At 44.1% G+C, this 25,740-nt stretch overlaps 1 protein-coding gene across 1 annotated transcript; it reads right to left on the bottom strand.

Annotated features, from left to right (window-relative positions):
• Nucleotides 1-11,609: 11,609 nt before the first annotated feature.
• ISL1 (ISL LIM homeobox 1) lies at nt 11,610-21,316 on the bottom strand. The gene is made up of 6 exons (XM_061187773.1): nt 21,289-21,316; nt 20,278-20,467; nt 17,281-17,540; nt 15,164-15,450; nt 13,759-13,926; nt 11,610-11,726 (listed from the first exon to the last, which is right to left on the bottom strand). The coding sequence occupies exons 1-6, from the start codon at nt 21,314-21,316 to the stop codon at nt 11,610-11,612; spliced, it is 1,050 nt and encodes a 349-aa protein (XP_061043756.1).
• Between the last annotated feature and the right edge of the window lie 4,424 nt (nt 21,317-25,740).

The raw sequence follows: 25,740 nt of genomic DNA, 5'->3' as shown, positions 1-25,740 counted from the left end.
GAATCTGTCATCCAGATTCAGAACCTTAGAATCATCCTTGATTTCTTACTACCTCAATGCTCTAGTCTATATCCTGTTGTATTAGGATAATAAGGCTAATTACCAGCCTAAGGCTAGGCTGATGTAATAAATAGACCTAACAATACTTCAGTGGCTTAACGAAGATAAAAAATATTACTTCACACTTATAGTTTGAACTGTTTCAGGCTCCACTGGGCAGCTGGGCAGCTCCATTCCCTGAAATTATTTAGAACATTAGTTATTTCCACCATGTTGATCCACCATACCTGTAGGGCACTTTCCTCATCTGTCCTATTAACGCTGGACTTTCCTGGGTTCCAGCCAGTTAGAAGGAAAAAGAGAACATGAATGAAGCACATCCCCAAGCCCAGAATAACCTACATTATTTCTGCTTAGATTCCATTGGCAAGGATGTGATCATGTGCACCCCACACACACCTGTAAGGGAATCTGGGATATAAGCCTATTATACAATAGCTTATGAAAAAAGGGAAAAACAGATTCTGATGAGACAACTGCCATTCTCCTCCACATCAGTCAATTTCTCAGAATATTTTTCAGACCAACTCCTTCCATTCTCTTCCTGCCAAATCTAAAAAAGTCCTTCCCTTGCCTGAACCACTATGATCCTCGACTTGTTTTTTCTAGCCTTTAGTCTTTCATCTCACAAGCTTATCTCATTCCAAAATCCAAATGACTTTTCCAAATTATAACTGTCATTTTTAATTTGCTGTCTCAAAATGCTGCAGCTAGCAATTCCCACATATGTCAAGTCAGAATTATTCGTTATGGATTTCAGTGCTCATCACCTTCCAACTTTACTAGGGTAAAGGAGAAAAAGATTCTAAGAGATAAAAAAATAAAATAAATGAGTTCAGCACATATTACATACGCTAGTCCACGTTCATGGATCTATTTCTCCTAAAGTTTTTTAGAAAGGAGTCTTAAATTTTCAGTTATGTAACATCACAATATTTTTTTTTCTTCAAGGCCCTGGATATAGGTGACTTTCAGATCAGTGTTTGATGACGGAATTGGAAAGTCACAAAATAAAACTGCAACGAGAATTTGCCTTAAAAACAAACCTGTTATCACTAGAACATTAACCTAAGCAATTAAATTCCCTCAAGCAATAGTTTCTCTATAATCCTTTTGTAAAAGCCCATTTTTAAGGCAAAGATTCTCACTATGTGATCTGGGGACTTCTGAGGAGGTGTCTCTGAAACCTTTTCAGGGGGTCTATGAGGTCAAAACTCCTTTCATGGTAATGCTAAGACATTTTTTACCTTATTACTTTCATTCTCTCATGAGAGGACATGGACTTTTCCAGAGGCTACAGGATGTGTGATATGACCACAGTTTGAATGAGGAAGCAGATATGAGAATTAAGCTGTCTTCTATTAAGCCAGATATCTAAAAGATTTGCAAAAATAGAAAACTATACCACTCTCTTCTTAGAGAACAGAACTTATGGTTACCAGGGAGGAAGGGTGGGGGGACAGGATAGTTAGGGAGTTTGGGATTGACATGTACACACCACTATATTTAAAATGGATATCGAACAAGGACCTACTGTAGAGCACAGGGAACTCTGCTCAATGTCATGTGGCAGCCTGGATGGGAGGGGAGTTTGGGGGAGACCATTGGATACATGTATATGTATGGTTGAGTTGCTTTGCTGTGCACCTGAAACTACCAAAACATTGTTAATCAGCTATACTCCAATATAAAATAAAAAGCTAAAAAAATTTTAAAAAAGAAAACTATATCACTCTTCTTACTAGATTTTTTGCTTTGTAATCTATACTTATTTTTCATTAAAAAGTAATTTATGTGATCATATAGCACATTATTTTAAATAAATAATAAATATTTCAAAATCATCATTTAAAATTTATATAGTAAACACTGACAAATATAACTCGCATAAACCAAAACTTTTTGAGAGCCTCAATAATTCTGAAGAGTTTAAAGGGGTCCTGGATCAAAAAGTTTGAGAGTCACTTATTTAAGGAGATAAATTACAGTTTTGCTAGTCAATTTCACACACCCACTGCACCATTCAGCATCTCCCCTCAATTCCTGGAAGTAAGGAGAGTGGACCTCACTGAAGATGTTTATAAAATGGTTTCCATTCTCTGATCTAATGTAGTCCTCACTGAAGCCATCAAGGACAAAGTATTGTTTCTTTGATGTTCTGCTCTTACACATATGAGGGAAAGACAAGGGAATTTTTTTTAATTTATTTTTTATTTTTATTTTTTTTAACATCTTCATTGGAGTATAATTGCTTAACAATGGTGTGTTAGTTTCTGCTTTATAACAAAGTGAATCAGCTATACATATACATATGTTCCCATATCTCTTCCCTCTTGCATCTCCCTCCCTCCCACCCTCCCTATCCCACCCCTCTAGGTGGTCACAAAGCACCGAGCTGATCTCCCCTATCTCCCCGTGCTATGCGGTTGCTTCCCACTAGCTATCTATTTTACGTTTGGTAGTGTATATATGTCCATGCCATTCTCTCATTTTGTCACAGACCTACTAGAGAATGGACTTGAGGATATGGGGAGGGGGAAGGGTAAGCTGTGACAAAGACAAGGGAATTGAGAATTGTGCTGAGAAACAGGTAGAGAGGTCATTAGGAAAACGGGCTCAGGGCAGCTCTCATGCATAACTAATGACTGTAAAGTGCTTTACAGATAGAAAAGTGTCATGTCATGGCAGAAACAACCACTATGCGTCTCTTGCTTTAGGAGAAACTGCCTCCTTCCCTGATATTCCCTATAAAGATTTAAAATATGCTTAGTCTATATAGTGGTTCTAGAAGATTTTAACTTGAATAACCAAAACAACATTCATGATGAACAACATTCATCATTTATATTCTTGGACCATCACTCAATTCTGTAATGTTACAGATTCAATTCTAATACCAGCCACTTAGCCCGGCCCTCGAGAAAACTCTATGCCACGGCCAAAGGCTGCCATAATACAGGTTACAAATGCACACATTTATCCACAAGAATGATTTCATAGAGTCCATCACCACTACAAAATGAAAACAAATAAACAAAGCATTACTTAATTCCGGTAGATAATTCATTAGAAACAAGGTTCTATATGGTGAGTAAGCAGTTTATCACCAGCTTTGGTCCTAGATCTCAATGGTAGAGAAGCTGTATTATTTGCCTGGCCTGGCAGGAATATTTCTGAACAATCAGTTAACTAATAAGGATTACTCCTAAAATTCTAAAAGGTGAGGGAAAATATTTTTAGGCCTTTTTAAAAAAAAATTAATGCATTTGTTTTTAAAGTCAATTCTAATCCTACCACTTCATATGCTGATTTTCACCTGTGAGACTAATATATTATCTAGGCCTAGGTGTGACTGAAATTATTTCTTAGGTCGTTTTGGCCTTGACATACTTGCTATAAAGACATTGCTGGGTGAAATACCTCCAAGCCCTGTTTTGCAAATGACACATTAACATTAATGAAACTTATGAATCCATTGATGGGATAATAGAACTAAAAGGTGAATTTCTATTGGTGATATACAATCCTTCATCCAAGTGTTCAAATTCTGGTAAACAGGGAGAAATTTGGCCATGCATAAAATGCCGCAGTGACTAGTATCTGTGAAGCTGTAAAGACTTCAAGGATATAGCATAGTCTTAAAAATACGAAATGTACTTTGATACAAAAATGAAATTCTAAGTAGTGATCTCTAAAATATTTCCATACATTACTGAAGAAAGTAAATGATTTCAGGATTTATTCAGCATTTTTATTCTCCAGAAACTGATAATCAGTTTCATTCTCCAGAAACTGACAATAATGTATTTTCCGCACTTAATCATTTTAGACATCAGCATTCATTGTTAGTGGAAGAAAATTACTGTATTTTACAAATAAAATCACTCATTTTGTTTCATGAATTAAATCTTAAATGTTATTTAGGTTGCCAGGCTATTTTTATTTCAAGTATTTCTTCTTGAGAACTTATATCCCACAACAAAAACTCTTGGACAAAATTTTAAATAACTATAATTTATAGTCTGTGAGTTTAAAATGAGATTTTAACTATTTAGCCCACAAGCACTTTCCCATTTATTGCTTAAAATATACTGTTTCAAAGTATATATGCTCTCTTCCCAAATAAAACTCTTTTTTTTCCTATTTCCTGCTAGTTCTCCCCCGAAGTCAGATATTCTTTTTCCTTTGCTAAACCTATTTTTAAAGTAAACCTCCTGTATATAATAAAAACAAAGTAATATTTGATCTAATAAGTAATTATTGAAAATTTTAAGGCAAAACATGATCCTAATTAAGTGTGGGCATTTTTTTATTAATGGTAAAGAAAACTTATTTAAAACTAATTGAGACTATAAGTAATCTAAATCATCAAAATAACTGCAGACCAGAATCTGCACAAGTAGCATTTTGCCAGTCATGTCTTTACTGTGCTCTGAACAACTGTTTACAGTATGATATTACAGAACTGTGGAAAAAAAAATAGATGTAACATTTTGAAGAAATTAATTAAAAAGCTATTGGGAAAAAGTAAAATCCTTCATAGCCCCTAAAAGTTCATTCCCACCATATTTTACCTTATCATATTCAGTGGCCTGTCTAGTATTATCTCCATATACCTGCTAAGTTTAACAAGTTTCAAACAACACATTGTATTTGTGACAGGTCAAAATAAACAGCAACTCTTACCCATGAGAAAAAGGAAAGTCAATGCCTGAGTTACAGTTAAGGATTATTTTCTGGAGAAAGAAAAAAAAAAAAATTAAGCTCCCTACAGAAATTCTTTGATTTCACGAAACTTGGGTTTTGTCTTTTTTCATTTGACACGTTTGTGAGACTGGGACCAGGCAAGGAAGAACATGATGTGAATTTGCATACCTCCAAAGCTGGGAGATGGTGTTGTCTGTATTACCATCACATGAAGCAAATAACCAAATTTTCTGACCTCCACTGATGGTTAGTTTTCAAACAGAGGCAGCCAAAGACACACACACATACACACATACATTGTTTGCAAACTAGAAGAATAGTAACAAGATGTAACTAGAAACTCTCCCTTCTTTTTGAAACAAGAGAAAAACCCCACAGGGAAGGACCAAAATTATAATTAACTGCATGCTACTCAATTAATTTGAAATGCAAGCCACAAAATCCTTGGTTATAAATCCCCAAGCTGGGTTATTCGTCATTCCAAAAAGGGCACTGCAAGCTCTGTCCCAATGGTCCCCTCGCTCCCAAGTGGATGGTAGTGCCAGCCTCTCTGTGGTGGAAGCCAGCTGGAGGATCAAGGCAGGCTTCCACGGTTTGCCCAGTGAACTGGTCACGAAAACACAAGAAAGTGACGCCACTTCTTGTGCTTGCTGGGAAAGAAAGGGCGCTCCGCCGCTCAGGGACACTCTAAGATGGTGACGCATCTTTCTCGGTACACGGTGGGGGGCGAAGAGGGGAGAAGCTTATTACTGAACTAAATGTTTTTATTTATTGCCCTTGAGTCAGAGCCCACTGACCCCGCAGACCGTAAGTGGTATAGCGCAGACCTGTCATTTCCAGGCAGCAAGAGGAGATACTGGATTAGTCTAGGACACCTCGCGCTGAGCTTTCTCCTACAGCCCGCCACCCCCTCGGCCTCCGAGGCGCGGATAAAGATGCGCGCCGCGCTGGGGTCTCCGGCGAGCCCTGCCCAGGGGCTGCGCGGGGTGGGGGGGGCACGGGACCGCATGGCCGCGCGCGGTGGCCCGCGGGGACCGAGCGGACGGCTGGGCTGGCGCGCGTCCCACCCGGTGTCCGAGGCCCGCCGCCACGCAGAACGGCCCGGCTCGGGGCCGAGAAAACAAATGACTGCTTTGCGGCCCTCCCCATTAAACAATAAAGCAAGCTGTAAAGGCCTCAGGTGCCGTGTTTGTTGTGCCGTCTGCGCCGCGCTGTGGCTCCGGCCGGGGCGAGCCGAGCGCAGTGGGCCGGGGAGCGCCTCTTCGGCTGATTCCAGGGAAAGATAAGGAGCCGCCGAGCCACCAGCTCTGTCTAGACTCGCGACCTCACAAGTCAAGCGCCTTGTTTGGATTAGCCCTCCAGATCTGCCAACCTGATCAACCCCTGAAAGAGAAGGGCCCAGCAACACCCTTTTTTCCTCTCCCGGACCACGATTGTCCCTGCTTTAAGGGATCAAGGGCTGACTTGCCTGCGGGAGTCATGGGGCTGGTTAGACCGGTGTCGGGTCCCCCATTCCTAGCACCCACCCACCCCAAACCCGAGTGCAGCCCGGCTCTGCCCTGCCCGCTGGACATGGGAAACACTTTAGAGGGGAGACCACTAGGAAGACCGGAAAAATAAGTTGCCAACCCAATCAAATCCACAAATAACATCACCCTGAAATGAGCATGAACTTTTGCTCAGTGGAAGGGAAAGAGGGTCCTAGGCGTGGAGAGGGCTGAGCGGAATCTCCCCGTAGGGCTCTCGTAAAGCTCAGGTCAAGGTGCCTTTCTTCCCATCTGGTGAAAAGCAGTCTTACCCCCAACTTTCCCCCCTAATCTTAGGCGTCCTCTTTTGGAGAAAAAAATGGTTTTCTTTTTAGAACGCTTTGCTTATCATTGCTGAGCGCTTTTTCAGAGGCATAATTAAGCAGGAAGATTTGCAAAATAAATGTTAAAAAACTAAAAAGAATGAAGTACTCTGAAGTGCGGCTCCGGGAGAGGCTGGCTTCTCCAAGGCATAGAAACTGGCTTCTCGGAGCCAACAGCTTAAGCGCCATAAAAATTAAAGGATGTGATAGTAACAATGCTCACAGCAAACACTCAGCAGCCTTCCCTCCTGCCCCTCCCCCTCCTTCGCTCCCTGTGAACCAACTTCTCTGTCTACACTTCAGAAGTCTCCGGGAGGTGTGGAGAGATCCTCCATCACGACTTGGGACATTGTAAGCTGTGAAGTTTATGTTTGTGGCGCCTGGGCTCAACCAGCCATTCAGTGGCTTGCTCGGTTATCAAGAAAACAACAATCAGAAAAGATCAGTAAACAGAATCGGCTGCCAGCGCCCTGAATTAACTACTTACACTTTAGTTTAAAAATACCCACTCACACTGTACAAGTTAATTGTTTTTATTTTAAATAATTAATGAGAATTCAAGATTTGTAGCCATTTTTTGAAAGTAACACTTTTAAAACAAAGGCACAAAAATAATCCCCTCCCCCTTTCTCCCAGCGCCCCCAAAGAAAATTTGACTTGCCTTGTTGTGACATAATCTTTAATTGTTGATTAGCAGCGAGGAAGTAAATAGCCCTTAATGAATAGAACCCAAGCATAATTTGGATTATAAATCTCCTTTACAAAAGTTGACTAAACTGAACTTTACAGATAAGAAAACAAGTACTTTCTGCTTAGTTTACTTGTATTGGAGGTGAGATTAAACTCAAACTGGCTGGGTTCCATCCAAACTTAGCTCTTCTGGTGGTATGGACCTAGTTTTTACTTTTTTTTTCTCTTTCTTTTTTTTTAAGAAAAAGGAAAAGGCTAAGTAAATCCACATGGGGCTTATAAGAGATATTTCAATGAGATCGATCTTATGGCTTAAAAATTCAAGGTGCTAGAAAAATGCCAAGTACTTTGAGGTACCTCAAAAGCACATTGTGTCTTTCTGGCTTTTAGCCAAAAGGATAAGATAGACCAAAAAGGGGGTCAATAGATAGGTTTAACAACTTGATCAGGGTGAAGAGCCGCAGAGCAACACAAAATCATCTATTTAATCTTGAATTCCAAAAAAGTTGTGAATTGGGAAGTGGGTAGACACACCCACACAGAATCTCAAATAACCAGAAATGTTATTTCAATGAAGAAAAAAAAAAATCTCTTCAAATATGATTCTAACTTAGAAAGGACCTTTTTTTTTTTTAATGGTAAGAAAAGCCAGGTCCATTTGATGAAAGGAAAAGACAGAGACAGTAAACTGATACAGAGGGTTATTGCTCTGAACAATAGGGAGAAAAAAATCCTGTCTTTTTAGGAGTATAGATGTTGATATAGATTCCCTGATTTAAGGAGAGCGTCCTGGATGTTTTTAGTTGCATTAAATTTTAGCTTGCAGAAGCTGGAGGAAATGAGTCATAATGTCCAGAAGGAAGAATTCAGAGTAATAAGGGGAGGGAGGATCAAAGATAATGGCAAACAGGAGGAATTTCATTAGAAGAGCACCGCTCAAAATTCGGTCTCCAGAGGTGTGCAGGGAAAAGGAGAGTATGGGCAAAAGATGGTTTGCAAACAAGAAGACATTTCAGCTACACATTGTAGAGCACACGCTGAGGAGTCTAGAAGGGAACACACCTTTCATATGAATAATACAAGAACTGGAATGCTATCGACCCATCAATCCATTCTCAGCCATCAGGCAACATATATCTTGAATCTAGCAAGTGAAACCAAATCATTCAACACTTCCCTCCCAAATTACTGTACTTAAATTCGAGCTGTGGACTTCAGAACAGACTGACATCTATATATGTAAAACATTATCTCCCCACACACAAACCTAATCTTAGAAATAAATGTCAGGATGAAAAACCATCACAAAGATGTGTGCCTCACTTAAGTACCTCTATTGCATTCAAACCCTAAATAAAGTTTTCTTTCCAAGTCCTAATGTTTTCAAAAGTGTCTACTAAAGGCTATGGCTGGGAAAGGGAACTTAATGGTTTTCAAACCAGGGCTTGGGCTATCAGTAACTCTGCACTCCTGACACCAATACTCATGTTGTACCTGCCATCCTTGCACTTATTAGTTAGTCGTCTCAGGTATGACGGTGAGCAAAAAAGGAAAATCAAAGACAGGCGAATAGAAACAGTGAATGGGAATCTGAAAAAGTCAAGTCTGGTGCAAGAGATTAGAGGAGAGAGACGGGATAGAAAAGAAAAAAAAGAAGGAGAAGAAGAAGAAGAAGAAGAAGAAAAAGAAAAAAGGCCTTTCTTGGAGAAGATCCGTGTGAGATAAGACATAACTCCTGTTTTTCTCAACAGATGACTACAAGCCATTATTACTGCCGGCCAAATTATTACCCCTCTGTCAAGAATTAGACACAACAATCAAAGTAATCAACGGGCATGTCTAATGCACTGTAACATTTTCAATGCAAAGTTTGTTTTCTCTCTGCCCCCACCACGTTAGAGCCTGTAATTAACCCCTTATGTAGGACAAAGCCAAACAAAAGCCTAATTGAGGCTTGTTTCCCGACTTGCGGCAGGTTTGGAGAGGGTGAAAGCGACTTGAGAGCTGGGGAGACGCGGGGCTCCCGGGGCTCCAGCCCGGCCTCCGCCCCGCTCGCCGTCAGGGGTCCTGAGGGGCGCACGCCACGAGACACACCATTAGGGTACGTTAGCTTTCGTATTTATTACGAGTTGTCAGATGTTTAAAAAGGCATTACACTCGCGCGTACAAATGCATTCAGTTTGTAGAGAGCCAAAGTATCATGGGGGGAGGGGGGAGGGGAGGAGAGGAGACAGGATGGAGCCCCAAATCCTAACTCTACACCCACAAACGAACCGAGAAGCCTGATTTCGAACAGAACCATTTCTCCTTCCCTGGGTTCTGGCTCTGGCCCCGGAGCCGCTGCTAAATGCCAGCGGGCAAGGTGTTAAGAGCGCACGTCCACGAAACTCCGACCGCACGCAACCCGGACCCCTGCCCCTAGAAGGCGGTTCCCCACCTAGTCCCCGCCGCGCCCCTCCGCCCTAACCAATCACCCTCGTAAGGTTTTGGGGGTCGGAGTTAAGGGAGAAAGAAAGAAGGGGGAGTAGGAAACAAGTTGGAGACGGTGGGGAAGGAGAGGCAAGAAAAGACACCCACTGACTGGTCTGGGAACTGGTGAGAAAACTCCCCTCTCTCCGTCTGGTCTTCCTGCGCAAATAAAGCAGCATTTCTCAAACGGCTGACAGCCGCCACTGGTAAATAATGGTCATACTTCACTGGCTAGGCAGAAAGCCTCTCTTTTAGCGAGAGCTTATACTTGAAATATGGGTCATTTCAACGACCCTAAGCAGAAGACTTTGGTATAAAGCACTCTAAGAAGATAAAAATAGTGACTCAGGATCAAAATCCATTTTAAGCAGGACCCTCTTCCTATTTTGGGTGGGGTGGGGTGGGATGGAGGGTAGGGCAAGAAAAGAGACAGGAGGAAAGAAAGGTGGGAAACAGGACAGAGGAAAGCATCTCATTTTCAAAAAACCAGTAACATTATCACAGCTGAGAGCTAAAGGCTTCCAACCAGTTTTGATCCAACTATTGAAATGCAAACTTGCAATTTCAACCTTAACTATCTGCAATAAAATATCATACCTATTATATGTCAGTTTACCCCGATTCACATGCAGTCCTTAATTTCAGACATTTTAATGACTTAACTTGTAAACATATAAAAGAGGGACCCTGGATCATTGTGTTTATTTATTTATCTATGCCAAACATTTATTGGTGAAATAGTCCTGAAGATATAATTCTACATATGGCGCTTTGATTTCACATAATATTTAAGAAAAAAGACAAAACACATAGAATTAGACATATAATTCAAAGACCACGGTACAACCTTTATCTTTTTTTTTTTACTTCAGCAAACAAAAAATAATGTCAAATGACATGAAAAGTGGCAAGTCTTCCGACAATAAATAATAAATTACTTTATAATTTTTGCAATGCAAGAGCAAACAAAAAAAAAGTTTCCTTTTTTTCCTCTTTATTTCCAGAGAGAGCGAAAACAGTCATTTTAACCAATAACTATACACATCTTTGGGGGAAAAGTTCTTGGACAGACACAAGTCAAACACAATCCCGAGACGCTTGTGGCAAAATAGAGGTAACCTTGTTGCAATGCTTTATAAGTTGGTTTTTAAATCTGAATTCAAAAACCTTTAAAGTCGCTTCAGACTTCTTGATAGAGGATGGATCTCAAAAAAAAAAAAAGATGGGGAGGGGCAAAAGGAAAAAAGAAATCAGCTACAGGACATGCTAGAGACCCAGGATTTCAATTAACCCCTTGTTAAAGTCAACTAAAAACATTGCAAACCAACGCAGCTCCACCTTCCTGAAAGGACTCTTTCAGCCAAAGAGGCCAGTTTCTCTTCCCGCTCATTTGCTGGAGCTCCTGTGTGGCAAGGCAATGACCAATATAGAAACAGCACCATTCAGAAAAAGATGGACTAGAAAATCTCTATTTCTGCTTTTCTCTAGATGTGCAGTGAAACGAAAATGCTTTTTTTGAGATCCTTGAATATAAATCCTCTACGTTTTAAAAACGTCTTTTTTTTTTTTTTTCAGTACTCCTAAGGTCATTGGATAGCATTATGTTGGGTTTGGGTTTTGTTTGTTGTTTTAATTCTAGTAAAATCCCATGATTGTCTTCACAGTGTTGCTACCATATCACCTTGTCATTACAGACTTCGTGCGTTTCATGGAGCATTCATTTCTTGATTCAGTTTTTATTGACTGGGTCGTTAAATACTTTTGTTTCGGAGTTCAACATTATAATTTCCCACTTTCTCCAACAGGGAAAATAATACGTCTGAATGAATGTTCCTCATGCCTCAATGGGACTGGCTACCATGCTGTTAGGTGTATCTGGGAGCTGAGAGGACATCGACGCTACTTCACTGCCAGTGGAATTAGAGCCCGGTCCTCCTTCTGAAAAATTGACCTGCATAGAAGGTTAAGAAATGAATAAAGGAGGCTGTGATCGTATTCACAAAAGGATTATAAACTTGTCCTCTGTGTGTGTGTGTCTGTGTGCAGAGACAGATATATAGATAGAGATATCCGCATATATAATTGCATTTTAACAGGCTTAAAGAAAGCCTACAAGGAAAAGAACTTGGGAAGAAATCCTCTCGCTTTCCCATCTTCCAAGAGATCTCTGTTTTAACTGAAACTGAATTCCCAACATTATGTTGCATTAAATTATTTAAGAACAAATGTGTTTCCCACTGTAAAATGGCATCGCAACTCTACCATGCATGCTCGAAATAAAATTATCCTGCCGGCTACGTGTTGCCCTGGGAGCAGGCGAGTTCTCAGTCTCTAGGCATCAAAGCCTCTCTTCTTGAGTTGGAAAATCCATAACACGCCGCTCAGATCGTGTGACGGGAGATTCAGAGGAGGCTCCACAGAACAATGATTAACTCCTCAGAGGGTTCACAGCGTGGCCTTTCTTCCTTGTTGTTGGTCCTGCTGCCTTTTGGCCTCTTTCTCTCTTTCAATCAGGCTCTTCCTTCCGAGAGGAGACCCATATATTATAATGTCATCCACATTATAAATATCTGGCTCCTTGTCTTAAGCCGAAAGTATTGTGTTGCTGTTGTAAACCTTCTTCTCCACTCTGCTCCCAACACCTCCCCATCCTCGGCTTCCCTTCCACTGCTCTCAGCTGACACTAAAGTTTCAGGAGGTGCAAACACTTGGCTGCCCTGAACCCTCCCCTTACCCGCCTTCTATGATCCAAATAACTGGTAAGATTAGACTGACATTAAAAATAAGTTCTTTTTCCTAATTCCAGGGTCTACCTTCCTTGCTATCTTATTGAACTCTCCCACTGTGAGGCCAAGGGACTTCTCAAATTTGCCTCCTCTAGACTGGCCCACTTGCAAACAGACACCTGGGCCAAGCCCTTTTAACCACTGCCTGTGGCCCATTACCCAACTGTTGCCACAAAGAAAGAAAATGCCCTCCAGGTAAATGTGAGGGTAAAAAGTTAACCTCAATTCAAGCTTTATTTTCAAAGAAAGGAACAAGTTTTTCGGATGGATCTTGTTTTATAGAACAAGATCCTACAGGGCTGTTTATTACTTAAGAAAAAAAACCGTATGTGTACATATATCATCTCACAAAAGATACATACTTAATAATCTTAGTTATCTTCACCCAGGTGAAAGGTGAGTTGAGTTTTCTCTTCTCTGGATGTGTAGAACATATTAACACTAAAACCGGTTTTCACATTATTATCTCTCTGATTGGTAGAACTCAGGTTCCTTTTGCTATACATGCCCCACAGTATGTGACTGTGTATGACATTTGAACTTATACACTAAAAAAATGTTTAAGCAGTCCTACATTTTAGATTAAGATATAGTCCCAGAAAGAGATATAGTCACAAAAAGTATCAATCATATCTTTGAATAACCGAACTCTTTATTGATATATTTGAATAGTGCACAGATAGGTGCCTGCTGACCATTGATAATAACATTGATTATGTATTACAACATTGATTATTATTACAATCACCTTGATTTAGGTCCTTAACTATACCATGCTCTAGGAGCTGAGAAGGGAGTAAATTTACTGGCTGCTGATCAAAATGCCAAGGTGATCTCTAATGTCCCTTCTGACGCTACAAGTCGAAGATGTATGATTCTGCAACCCAGGATACCTTCCCACGCGTGTCTATTTAGTTAGGCACCTTGAAGTTAATCCCTCAGAACAGGCCTGATTGATAGAAAATTCAACCTATATGGTCAAACTATGAACTCTCACAGAAAAGACTCGCAAGAGGTTTGTTTTCCTTGCGTGCTTGCCTCTTCTCTCCAACACACCCCCTTCGTCTCTCCCCAACCCTGGGGACGGGCAGCACCTTCCTCGCTAACCCCCCCCAGAATCTTTCCTTGTGTGACAGTTTAACCAGAATCTCCTTTCTTTGGAGATTCAGCCTCCCCACTCTGGGAGCTGACACTTACCAGTTGCTGAAAAGCCGGCTGATCTATGTCACTCTGCAAGGCGAAGTCACTCAGTACTTTCCAAGGCGGCTGGTAACTTTGCACCTCCACTGGGTTTGCCTGTAAGCCACCGTCGTGTCTCTCTGGACTGGCGGCCACCATGGGAGTTCCTGTCATCCCCTGGATATTCTGTGAATAGGTCCCCCCCAATCCCAACATGTTAATGAGCAAACTCCCTCCCTCCATTGTCTGTGCAGGCTAAGCAAATATACCCTGGTATTATCTTATCTATATAGTGGCCTTTATTGACTCAGTTAATCTGCTACGCCTATGGATATTAGCCAGGGTTCAGTTTTGTGTTATTACGTTTTGTTCTTCTGTTTCTGTGGGCTGGACTATTAGGTCGGCTTGGACCTTATTAAGCGAAATTCTGTCTCGACTTTCTTCTTTCCCCTTAAATTCACTGTTCATCCCAATTCCGCCCGTCTGCCTTTCCAGGCCATAGCATCTCAGTGGAAAGCTGAGGCAGGATAGGCCTCCCTTCAGCCTCTAGACATGGTGGTTTTCTGGGCAGTTTGTTAGTCAGATTTGGGGGTAGATTTTCTGCAGGCAATTCTCCGGGAGCCAACCCCGACTCCCAAGCATTTGGGTCTGGCTGCTATTGTGCTATTATGCACTAACCAACTTAGAAAGTGCCCTGGCCCAGGCTTGGCCAGTCTGCCAAATTTAATGACAGCAGCTTTTATGGCATTTAAAAATAGGGCCTAAGCAGTAAAAAGCAAAAAAAAAAAAAAAAAAGCAGGTGGTGGGGGGCAAGAAAGAAACTCTTCAGTTTAACTTAACCAGGAGGCCTGTCAGTTGGGTGCCGCTCTGGGCCAGGGATGGTAGTGGGTAATAGTGCCAGGGGCCTGACATCTCTGGAGACCTGGGCTTGACCTGGAGCAGAGGGTGCCCTGTTTTCATGGGTCACCTTGGGGCACTTCGCCCGCCTGGGGGCTCTGCTGCAGGCTGCGCACTGGGGACGCCGGGGTGACCCTGGATTAAAAAGAAAGCCAAGGAGTGGTCCCTTCCTCCTCTCGGCTGCCTGAGGAACTGATGACCGGAACTTTGGCAAAACCAGCGCCAGGCCTCACTGCCCACGGAGGGGGCGACGGCCCTTCCGGATCCGGGATGGGGCGAGGCTGAAGGGCACGAGCCCACCCCCGGGGGCTGGGGCCTCCCGGAGCAGCGTGGGCCGCGGTGTGGCCACTGGGCCGGGCACCGGTGGGGGGCCTCTCCCCGGGGCAGGGGTGAGGGGGAGGGGCCGCCAGTGCCGGGTCCTGCTCCGGAGCCGGAGGGAAACGGCGCCGGCCCACCTGGGCAGCAGGCACGCACGCCTCCTCGGCTTCCCCCTCTCGTCCCCTGCCCGGGCCCCAGGGCCACTCACAGTTTTGTCATTGGGCTGCTGCTGCTGGAGCTGCTTCATCATGATGCTCCGCTTCTTGTCCTTGCACCGCTTGTTCTGAAACCAGACCCGGATCACGCGGGGACTGAGGCCGGTCATCTCCACCAGTTGCTCCTTCATGAGCGCGTCGGGCCGGGGGTTGGCGGCGTAGCAGGTCCGCAAGGTGTGCAGCTGCTTCTCGTTCAGCACAGTCCGCACGCGGGTGGTCTTCTCTGGCTGCTTGTGGACGTGGGGCCGCAGGGCCGGCTGCCGGGCGGAGATGGGCTCGGCTGCGGGGCAAGGGGTGCCGTGAGCGGGCCGGGCCGCCCGCCCGCGCCGCTCCCAGACAATGGGCAGCTCTCTGCAGCCTCGACAGACAAAGCAGGGGCGGCAGAGGTGGGGGTAAGGGGCGCGAAAGGGAGAATAAAATCTCGCTCTCTAATCTCAGAGGTCAATGCTCAGTAATCCGGGCCCGGAAAGCAGCCTCCGCCCCTGCTCGTGTCAACAGGGAGTCAGCAAAGGGGCGCATGTCTCAGGGCCTGCCCCCCTGCTCACAGCAGGGGCGGCATCGTTCTGCCTTTTTCTCCTCCCTCCTCGCCTTTTCTAGTACCCGGACTGGGCCCAGGTTACACCGAGTCCACCCCCCCCCCCCACCCCCAACTCACAGGCGGTACTAGGGAAGGAAACGCACAACACCCCAGTGACAGCCAGAGACACTACCCCAGCGGGATGTCTGCAGCGCAAAGGCTGAGGAGAATTCTGACAGAGAGCTTGAACTTCAGTTCCCAGGGTACAGTTGTATCAAGGGGATAAAGAAATTCGGGATTTCGGCCATCTCTCCAGCCTTTGATCTTTCTTAGTCTACCTGGATCTACTAAATCTACCTGGACGTTCCTGATGTGATCTGATCCCAAGAAAAGGAAAACCGAAACTCTTTAGAGCTGCCCGGCCTCTACAGAAAAGACAGCTGGGGAGTGTTCTGGCTCCTGACTCCCTCCCAATACTTCGGCCTCTTCTGTGCGTCCCACAGCAGAGCACAGGTTGCACCTAACAGAAGTTGCCACCTCTGGCTTTGCCCCCCTGCAAGTTAAGTCACAAATCCCCCAGGACGGGATTCTTAGAGCTGCCAGAGAGCAGAGGAGGAAGAGTTGTAGTTTTCTCACAGCCAGAACTCAGGGCGAATTGACACTTTAAAAATGCACAGGGCAGATCTATCAAGACCGGAAAGCAGGTTTGGAAACATTGTCTGCCTTCTTACCTGTGGCCCCCCTCCTGGCCAACCTTGCTCTATTTCTACTCTCCTTCCTGGGGCAAGGGCCCTCAGATCTGTTTGTTACAAATCCTGCACTTTCCAGGACCCCCGGGGGTCAGGTCAACACCTATGGGGTCAATTTAGTGTCACAGCAACAGGCCCGAAGATGAAATTCTCACCAAATCAAGTAGAATGAACGGTTTAAAGAGGGAGGCTCCCTTTTAAAAGGCAATTACTGCAGATAAGCTTGTTGACAGTTTTAAATTACGGCTCTGTGCAAAGGCTTGCAATTATTAAAACTGTATCTTTTCAGGCCCACTCTCTCACAAAGGGATACAAATAAAATTTTAAAATATTTTGGAGTGGGGGGCAGTTTGCAAGGGAAAAGGAATTGAGAGGCTAAATAACTTGAGGCCTCCTAAGCTTCCTTCATTGGGTTAAAGGAGGAAGCTCCAGGGGCCCAGAGCTCCACCCCTTTAATTAGGCAGCGGCGGGCAGAATACCTGGCGGGGAGCTGAAGCCCGTTTTCAGTAAGCCGCGTTTTGGAGGCCAAGGGGAACTGGAAGTACTGTTTGGGCGTGTGCATACACGTGTGCCCAAGCGGTGTACATTCACGGGCACCCACATCTAGACACACAGACGTGTAGCTGTGCTGGGGGGAATCAAGGGAGACAGTGAGGGCATTGAACCTGGCTGCGACAGAGTGAAGCGCGGTGCAAACCGCACCCAGAACCCTCCGTTTCCGAACGCAGCAACCGCCGCAAGGGTCCCAGGGTTGCTGCGGCCGCTGGCGCGCTGGCAGGGGTGGCGCTGGCCTCGCCTGGCGCCTGCCTCCCCGAGGAGGGCCTCCCTCCGCGCCCAGTAGTACCTGCCATTTGCAGCGGCCGCGCCGGGTGCAGGGGGCTGAGCGGGTCGCCGGCGCCCAGGCTGGCCCTCTCCACCACGTCGTGATCCGCGCGGCAGAAGAGCCCGTCCTCCCGCAGCGCGAACTCGTCCCCGGGGATGAGCTGGCGGCTGCAGGCCACGCAGCGGAAACACTCGATGTGGTACACCTTGGAGCGGGCGCGCATCACGAAGTCGTTCTTGCTGAAGCCGATGCTGCACTTGGCGCATTTGATCCCGTACAACCTGCGCGGGAGCCGGGCCCGGGGCGGGAGGGAAGCACAGAGAGAGGGGGTCACTTCAGGCGGGCGCTGCCCCCGACCCAAGGTCGCTGGCAACCTCGGCCACAACGCCCTGAGACACTGAAATCAGCATTCGCAGACAATCTGGGAATGGGAGGGTGGAAATGATTAGATTTCTCTCGTTTCCCGCTCCATTTCCCTTTCCTATGAGCTTCTGTGTCTCGATCCGTACCTCTTAGTTGAAAACGCCCAGTCCAAACTAACGAAAAATGTTTGACGTGTTGGAAGCCTGGCCCGCTGCTCCTGCGACCAGTCCAGGGTGGCCCTTGCCGCTCTTGGCAGGAAGGGGTCCAGGGGGACTCCGGGAGTCACTGGCCCCAAATTTTCGCCTCCCTATCCCCCAATTTCTGCTGCTAGAAACGTCTCTAAAAGTGCAACCCAAATCCTCCTTTTAAAAGAAAATGAGGTTATGGAATGAGATTGTCACCCCACTCGGTTTGAAAACACACAAATGCACAGGCAGAAAAACAAAATGAAACCTCTGAGGGTTTCCAGAGCCCTTTCTGCACAAGCCCACTGCACTTTTCCCCAGCTAAAGATCTTTTCCTCAGGCAGCAATGTTAACAGAAAGTTTCCTCTCCCTTCCTCCTTTTATTATTATTTTAAAAATCTGCTTTGGTTCCCTCCATCTTTTTCAAGTTGCTGAAGCATCTACCTTTATTTCAGTTTGTTTGAGAACCCTGACCAGACAGAAAAATGAAAAGACCCACTCTTAAGGTCTTCCTCACTGCTGACCTTTCTTTACCAAGAGACAATCCTTGCAGGTTTCATCTAGAGGCTCTGCCCTGGCCCCCTCTCCGCGTTATCACTAATAACCAAAGCAGGAGCGTTCCTACAAACAGCGAGAATGGAGGAGAGGAAAAGACCTACACAAAGGTGGGGGGGGGGTAAGAGGGGGAGCCTCGCTCCCCCAAGGGGAGAAAGGCATTCGGAAATCTAAACGGTCTCTCTGTTCTGCTTTTACAACTACAGGATTTCAAAGGGACACACACACTTGCACGCGCACACACACACACAGTTGAAAGAGTGGAGAAGAAAATGTAAAAGCGACTGGTTCCTTCCACTAACGTTTAGCCAGAATTAGGCACAAGCAGGTCTGAATACAATTGAGCAAAACACTATCTCCACAGGAGTAAAGCTACTGCTGGGGTTGAGAAGTGAGCTCTCCCTCTCCAGAATCTCCAGTTCACAAACCAATCAAGTAAACAATTGAAAATGGCTCATTTGTCAGAGGTTAGAAGGTAGATTGAAAAGTTTTCCCTCCCTCCGCCTACTCTATGTGAGATCTTCCACTTCATAGGATGAGGACTTTACCTTGCCTGTGACCAAACAATTTGGAAAATCCCTCCCCCTTCCTCTAGCTCCCCACTTCCCCTCTTTCCTCCTGTTCTCCTCCCCCACCATCAAAGTATTAATAAACTTTTCTTTTTCTGCACTGTTCAGCTTTATTAAAATTACACTCTCCACTTCATGGTTTTAAAATAAGAAAAAAGACTGCACACTAAGTGAGCAGGAAAAAATTGTAACTGCATACTTAAATCACAGCTAAACCTTAAGATAAGTTCTAAGCTCCATAAACTCTATGACTTACAGAGCTAATTACTTGTTAACAGCCACTGGAGAACTTATTTTTAAATATAATATTTTGATATTATTCGACATAATAACGAAGGTGTTATCTCTTCTGTTTTGTTCTTAAAACAATAATATTTTCTTTGGAAATTCTACTTCCTTCCTAAGACAGAAAATGAAGTTTCTGACATATGTATACACAAGTCAGAAAATTTGAGATTGGCAAAGCATGAAGTTTAGATGCAGAATAAATTGAAAGAAAAAAATTCAGAAAGTTCCTTATGTGGTTTTATTCTTGACAGTAAGGGCAATTCGCTCATTTTATCAGTTACCAGATTTTAATGTGAGAAAGGAAGCTGTTCAATTATCTAAATATACCAATTGTTCGTAGACAGATGATGGGCAATTTGATCTGCTCTGTCTAATTCATCAGCTCAGATAAGATAAGAAAGAAGACAGTCAGATGTCACCAAAGGGTTAATATTTAAAAAGATTAAATTTCCGGTCTTTTTTACAGAGAATATTTGGGTTGGTTTTTAAATTTTCCAGGCAGGAGTCCTTACCCTAAAAGTAAAAGGGCAATATCTCTATTTGCTTTTTCAAAGTACATCTCTAAATATGCTTAGGTCAAACTATTTCACCTATTGCATTGACATCTCCGAAGAATCTGGAAGTTACTAATAAAATACTTAATTAAAATAAATAAAAAAAGAAAAAACATTGCATGATACAATAAAAACTAACCAACCTTTTTTTTTTAAGTTTAGAAACCCCAACTTTTCCATCTTGAATTTTTTGTTTGTTTTGGAAGGGGGAGGGTAACAGAGGAAAATAATTTGAGCATCACAAATTCCAAGAGGAATTATACAAGCTTCAATGCCACATAATTTATGGGAACTACTATCGAGTTTCGCAGGGGTTTTTTTTCCCTCTAAAAAGTAAAATGAACAGCATAGGTTAATTTACATATTACACTTACAAGGGTAACTTTTGCACGCTGGAATCCATTAAGGCAAACTTCACCAAAGGACAAAGCCACACAAAATAATAACGAATGGGGAGAGAGAGGGAAATCTCACAAAATTAAGGAAGCAGTATAAATGGCGTACCTGATATAATCTCTTTTACAGTAGGTTTTCCCATCTCTAACAAAGCACGTACAGCTCTCGTCCAAATACTGATTACACTCCGCACATTTCAAACATGCCGCATGCCATTCCAAATCCGGAGAAACCCTCAGAATATACTGATCGTGAATTTGATTGCCGCAACCAACACATAGGGAAATCAGACGTTTTTCTGAAATGAAAATAAATACATGATTGACTAACCGTTTACTTCCTACAGAGATAAACACACTTTTAGTGTCGTTCTCTCATAAGGCGTACTCTGGGAGTTTTTTTTTTTTTTTTTAAAGAGTATTGCACTTTGGGATGGTAATTGGAGTGTGCCATCAAAACCCTGACTCATTTTTAAAAGGAGGTGGAATATATGTAAAATGTAGATTTGAATAGTCTACATTTGTAAGCCTAGCACGCAATCAAACCCGTTCATTTTGTATTTCTTTTTCCTCCCTCCTCCCTCTTTGCCATAATCATTGGGAAAGATTATGGATAAGTCAAGTCAAAGAAAAGGTTTTGACTAGAAGCGTTAAGTGAACGCAGGGATGTCTATATTTTCCATGAAGCACGCTCTTAAATAGCACATAGGACTGGAAATTGTTAGCAAGAGCAGACATCAATACAGTTGTCACTCGTTCTCTTTTGCAAGTCTAATGCTAATTCACATCTCCGGGTATTGTACTTGCAGGCAGACCTTTGCAACCGAATAACCTTCTCGGAGAGCTCAGGATTCCCGAGGAGGAAACCACCGCTTAGCACCAGAAGGCTAGGGTTTTGGAGGGCACGCAGGCGAATTCAAACACAAGGTACGATCGGTTTCCCGAAGATCAGAACCGACAGCAAGCATGCAGGCGTGGCGGCAACAAGAAAAAGCCACCTTCTCTCTCTCTCTCTCCAAGCAATGACTCGAACTCCGAAGAGCCCTTGGCACTCTTGCCTGAGAGAGACCCCCGCACAAGAACAGCACACCGAGCCCCACAAGGTAAAATCGCCTCTTACTTTTTGGTGGATCTCCCATGTCTCCCATATCTGTAACAGGGAGTAATGTCCACAGTGAAATGGTGGTTGTACAGTTGGTGAACAGCCCACAGAGAGGATGCTGGAGCTGTGGCTAAGTGGGAAACAGTGGCCCCTAGGGTTGCCAAGGCTGAGAGAGCCGCTGCCCGGCTGCGCCGCGCCCTCGCGGATCGGGGAGTCCAATTTAAGCCGGCGGAGCTGGCGGAGCGGAGGCGCTGCGGCGGCGGCGGACTCGGCGCGGATCGGGCACCTCTCTTCCTTATCTCTTACTCAAACTTCTCTGCTCCAACTCAGCTCCATCGCCATTGGTCTGACGCAGCGCGCGGGGACGTCAGGCGAGCGCTTCGCCCATTGGCTGCGGGGCGCGCGGCGCAGCTGTTCTGATTATCATATTTCAGCCTCGCTGCTGCTGTGCGCCACTGATCGCTCAGCGAGCCCGCGGGAGAGGATTAGGGCTCCCGAGGCGAGTTGCTCAGGGCTCAGGCCGCTCTCCCCCGATGCTCGGGCGGCCCGGCCGCTCTGGCTTTTGGCTTCCTTCTCCTCCTCCTTCTCCTGCCCCCTCCCTTGCTCCTTCTCGGCCGTGCCGCCAGCGCCCTCGCCTCCTGTCGCGCTGCTCCTCCGCCCTGCGCTCCTGGGGTCCCCGCAGTCCGGCTGGCCGTGTTGCGCGCTGGGCTCACTTTTCCGCCGCCGGTGGCGAGTGGCTGGTGGGTAGGTCTTCCTGATGACGAGGTCCTTCCCGGGCTTTAGGAAGAGGGGCGACTTGGAACAGGCCGTTTGCCTCGTTTGGTTTCGCGCTTTGGCGCACAGCTCCGGGCCTGGCCGGGCTTTGCTGCCGGGGCGGGTGAGTTCCCGAACCGGCTGCGCATAGCGCGCTGGGAGCTGCCTAGGGGAAGACGAACCGGTCCTGGGATGAATAGACCCAGAGGAATTGTTCGCTGCTGCTACCCCACTACCCCGTTACCCCTGACCTCAGATCTCCAGAAACGTGGGGCGGGGGGAAAGGGGCGTTTCTTGCCTAAGCGGAAAATCAGGTTGGAAGCGCACAGGTAAAACCAAGCTGACTCCGCGGACTACTCTCTCCTTCCGACCCGCGAGGTCTGCTTTGCAGATTAGAATTAGGAAGTGCACTAACCCGAAGCCTAAGTGCAAAGTGATCGGCCAGTAGTTTAAAGTTTGCAAAGCGATTATAGCCTGTCCAGTTCCTCTCTCTGCTGGTTTCCTGCCCTTTGTTTTTAAGCAAACGTGTGCAGTTAGCTGGTGGTGGTTGATAATTGTAAGGACAAGTCTCCACGTCTCTCTAGAGATTTTAAAAATGCGTCAGTCTAAGGGCGTGAGTTAGGGAGAGGTCTAACAGAAGAACAGCGAAATACCTATTTCACTTCACTGGGTGTGTTTATCTAATCATTTTCTCTCGGGAAACAACCTGGAGAGAGAAGAATGTTGGCTGCAACTCGCCGGTAAATAACTCTTTTCAATAATTTCTTACATGTTCCCGTCATATCTTAACCATCTCCCCAAAACAGTCACAGGAAGGCCACGAAGACTCCCCCCACCGCACTCCTCCAAAAGCTCCTAAATAGCTATTCCTTATCTAATGTGACTGCCAATTTTATCTAAAAAGGCCCGCAAACGCACGCAGTAGTAGGTTTAATTTCGGTGTCTCGTTGCCTTGAGAAAACCTGGTGTGTTAGGAAACCCCTTTCTTTGTATCGTTCGCCAGATCTAGCCCTTGATAACAGCCGTGAGCCCTCAGCCGGTCTCAGTGGCTCGGTTTACAGAGATATGCTTCTCCAGAGGGCAGAGAGAAACTAAGATGCTGAATTTCCTCCTGATCTGGCTGGGGCTTTGCCAAGAACATGCATTTGTTTTGTTTTGTTTTCTCTCAAGGAAAATTTCTAACTGGATCTCATCCCTTCTGTTTTTATTGTATCAATAAGTTATATCAGAGTGCGTGTGTGAAATCGAAAGTTAGAGGTAGGTTGATACATTTACCAGGTTGGGGGGGCGGGGTGTTTTTTGGTCATAGTTTCTAGTCTCGCTGGTATTATATGCGTGGAGCCTTTTGTCAGGCTGCTTTTGTAAAACTGATGCTGGTAATGACAACACGAAGCAAATCTTCCCAGCATACGGGTATGTTTCCTGTACAGATAACCAAGCTGACTCTAGTTTTTCTTTTAAAAAAGGTACTATATCTCCAGGAAGTAAATAGAGAATTTTAACCAATCATATTCCATCATGCCACCTTTATAACATGGAATTAAACAACGGAAGCTGCCAGAAGCCTGATGACTTATATTTGAGATCCGGAAAGCACCCTCACTATCCATCCTCTTTCAAACCAGCCACACACACAGTGTGGTATTTTAACTCCCTAAACTCATAAGCTATTCTAAAGAATTATTGCTGCTGCTGATAGCAAGTCTAAATAGAAAAGCTGGCATGTGGCTTGGAGGTAAACCGTTAGTAATAGGCAATTTTATCATAATGGTGAGGACAAGATGTTTTCCTTTCTTCGGCCCACACTGTTACTGTAAACAAGTATTTTCTTAAGAAGTTTCTAAGCTGTTAGAGGTAAAGATCATGCAGAAGATACCTTCTGTCAAAGGGAGAAATTTGAGGGAACCCAATTATGTTGTTCCATGATGGATGTACTCTGGAGTTCTGTGTGTCTGTTGCTAATACATTTTGCATTAAAATCACAGTTAGGATAGCAGGCATTATTGTTTCACTTCACCTTGAAGTTCAAGTGCGATCACAGATTATTCCCGTTTGTTTAAATGATTTCTATACACACATTTAACGCATCAAATATATCTGTAAAAAAATTTTGTAATGTTTTTATAGAATACATCAAACTGTGATTAGCAATATTCCCCCCCCCCGTATTTGATCACAGGAGCGACCTCTTGTGTTCAAAGGGGGGATTAGACCCTCTTGTCAAAAATGGATTCAATTTTGACCTTTGTATATTCTGTTAGGTCAAAAAAATCTATCCTTCAAAACAGCAGTTGTGTGAATCCCGTTGTCAGCTCCTTTACTGGTGAGAGAAAAAAGAAGAATATGAGTTCTTATTAAGTATAGTTCCCATTACCTCCTGGCCATCCCAAACATATTTTAGTGTCTTTGAATATAAAAGGGATGCTAAGATTTAGTAAGTTCCACTTGAGTCTGTGGCATCCACCCACATGGGCTTGTACACACCTTCCAAAATGCAGCTTTTCCACCTAAAATGCCTGGTGGGCTCTTACAGCTGCGCTTTGTGTGTTGTTGCTTTCTTTCTCTGCTTTGATTAAAATTTAAACACTCCACATCAAACAATGCCAAATACAGATTCCTAAACAAATATCATGTTCTCAAGCTACGTTTCAAATATCTAAATAGGCTTTAATTGCAATTGACAAGTAGCATTACATATTTAGGATTTATTTATTTCCCAACAACTTCTGGCAGATATAAGTGGATTTTAAGTAGGTTCTTTGGGAAATTATGTACGGTAAGGGGGAAAACTTTTTCCTCCCCAACTAACCAAGATTGGGAAGGAGAGGTGGCTTTAATCAGCTTTTCCTGAACTATGGATTTGTTTGGGAACTTATTCCCAGGGAGGTGATGCTCAGTTTAGCCCACATCAGGATCAGGCTTGAGAATAACAATTGGAATGCCAATCTCCACGAGTAAGGTGTTCAGATATAAAAAATATATATAACTGAAGGATTTATATTTTCTGATATCCACAAATACATAACTTGGGGGTCAAAATGAAACATGGACATATTTTATTCACCTCAGAAGATAGGTATGGAATATATGTATATTTATCCCATTCACAGCTTTTGTTTTTACTTATCCTATGTAAGATAGGAATAAGAATAAGGCTATACAAACCATCAATATCTTAAATCACGTCCAAGGGTCAGATAAAATTACAGCTGTATAAAGGGAGTCACGATTAACCATTTATATTCCACCCAGAACCGGGTGTGGATGTTTAGAACTAATTTGCCTCTCTTCCAGTTGCTGGTGGTGGCTTAATGAGGTTGAATCAAGAGAATCTGCACTCTAATTTCAGAGAAAAATGGAAGGGATATTCTTTATGTACCACTGGGTATGAAATGATTGTCTTTTTTTCTCTCCTTTTACTTTTTTTTCAATAATTCTAAGCAACGATAATAATAAAGGCAGTTGTTAACAACAACAAACCTTTAGTTGTCATTCTTATTTTATTGCCAAGGACTCCTGCTGTGATTGTAGTTTTGTTGAGTGTCAATTGCTTTATTAACCAGTTAAAACAATCTGGGTGAATTAGCAAGAATTTTCTTCTGCATGCAGAGCTTCTTAGCCTGAATTCAGGTAACCGCTGTGTCTGTCACCAGCGGTTCTGCTATTTTCTACTGGCAGACGGCAGCCAGGGAGGCAGCGTTCATGTGCGGTCTGCTA

The sequence above is a fragment of the Eubalaena glacialis genome, chromosome 4, assembly GCF_028564815.1.
Source record: "Eubalaena glacialis isolate mEubGla1 chromosome 4, mEubGla1.1.hap2.+ XY, whole genome shotgun sequence".
Taxonomy (NCBI): domain Eukaryota; kingdom Metazoa; phylum Chordata; class Mammalia; order Artiodactyla; family Balaenidae; genus Eubalaena; species Eubalaena glacialis.
Note: the sequence above shows the minus strand (reverse complement) of the source record. Positions and strands in the feature narration are given on the sequence as shown.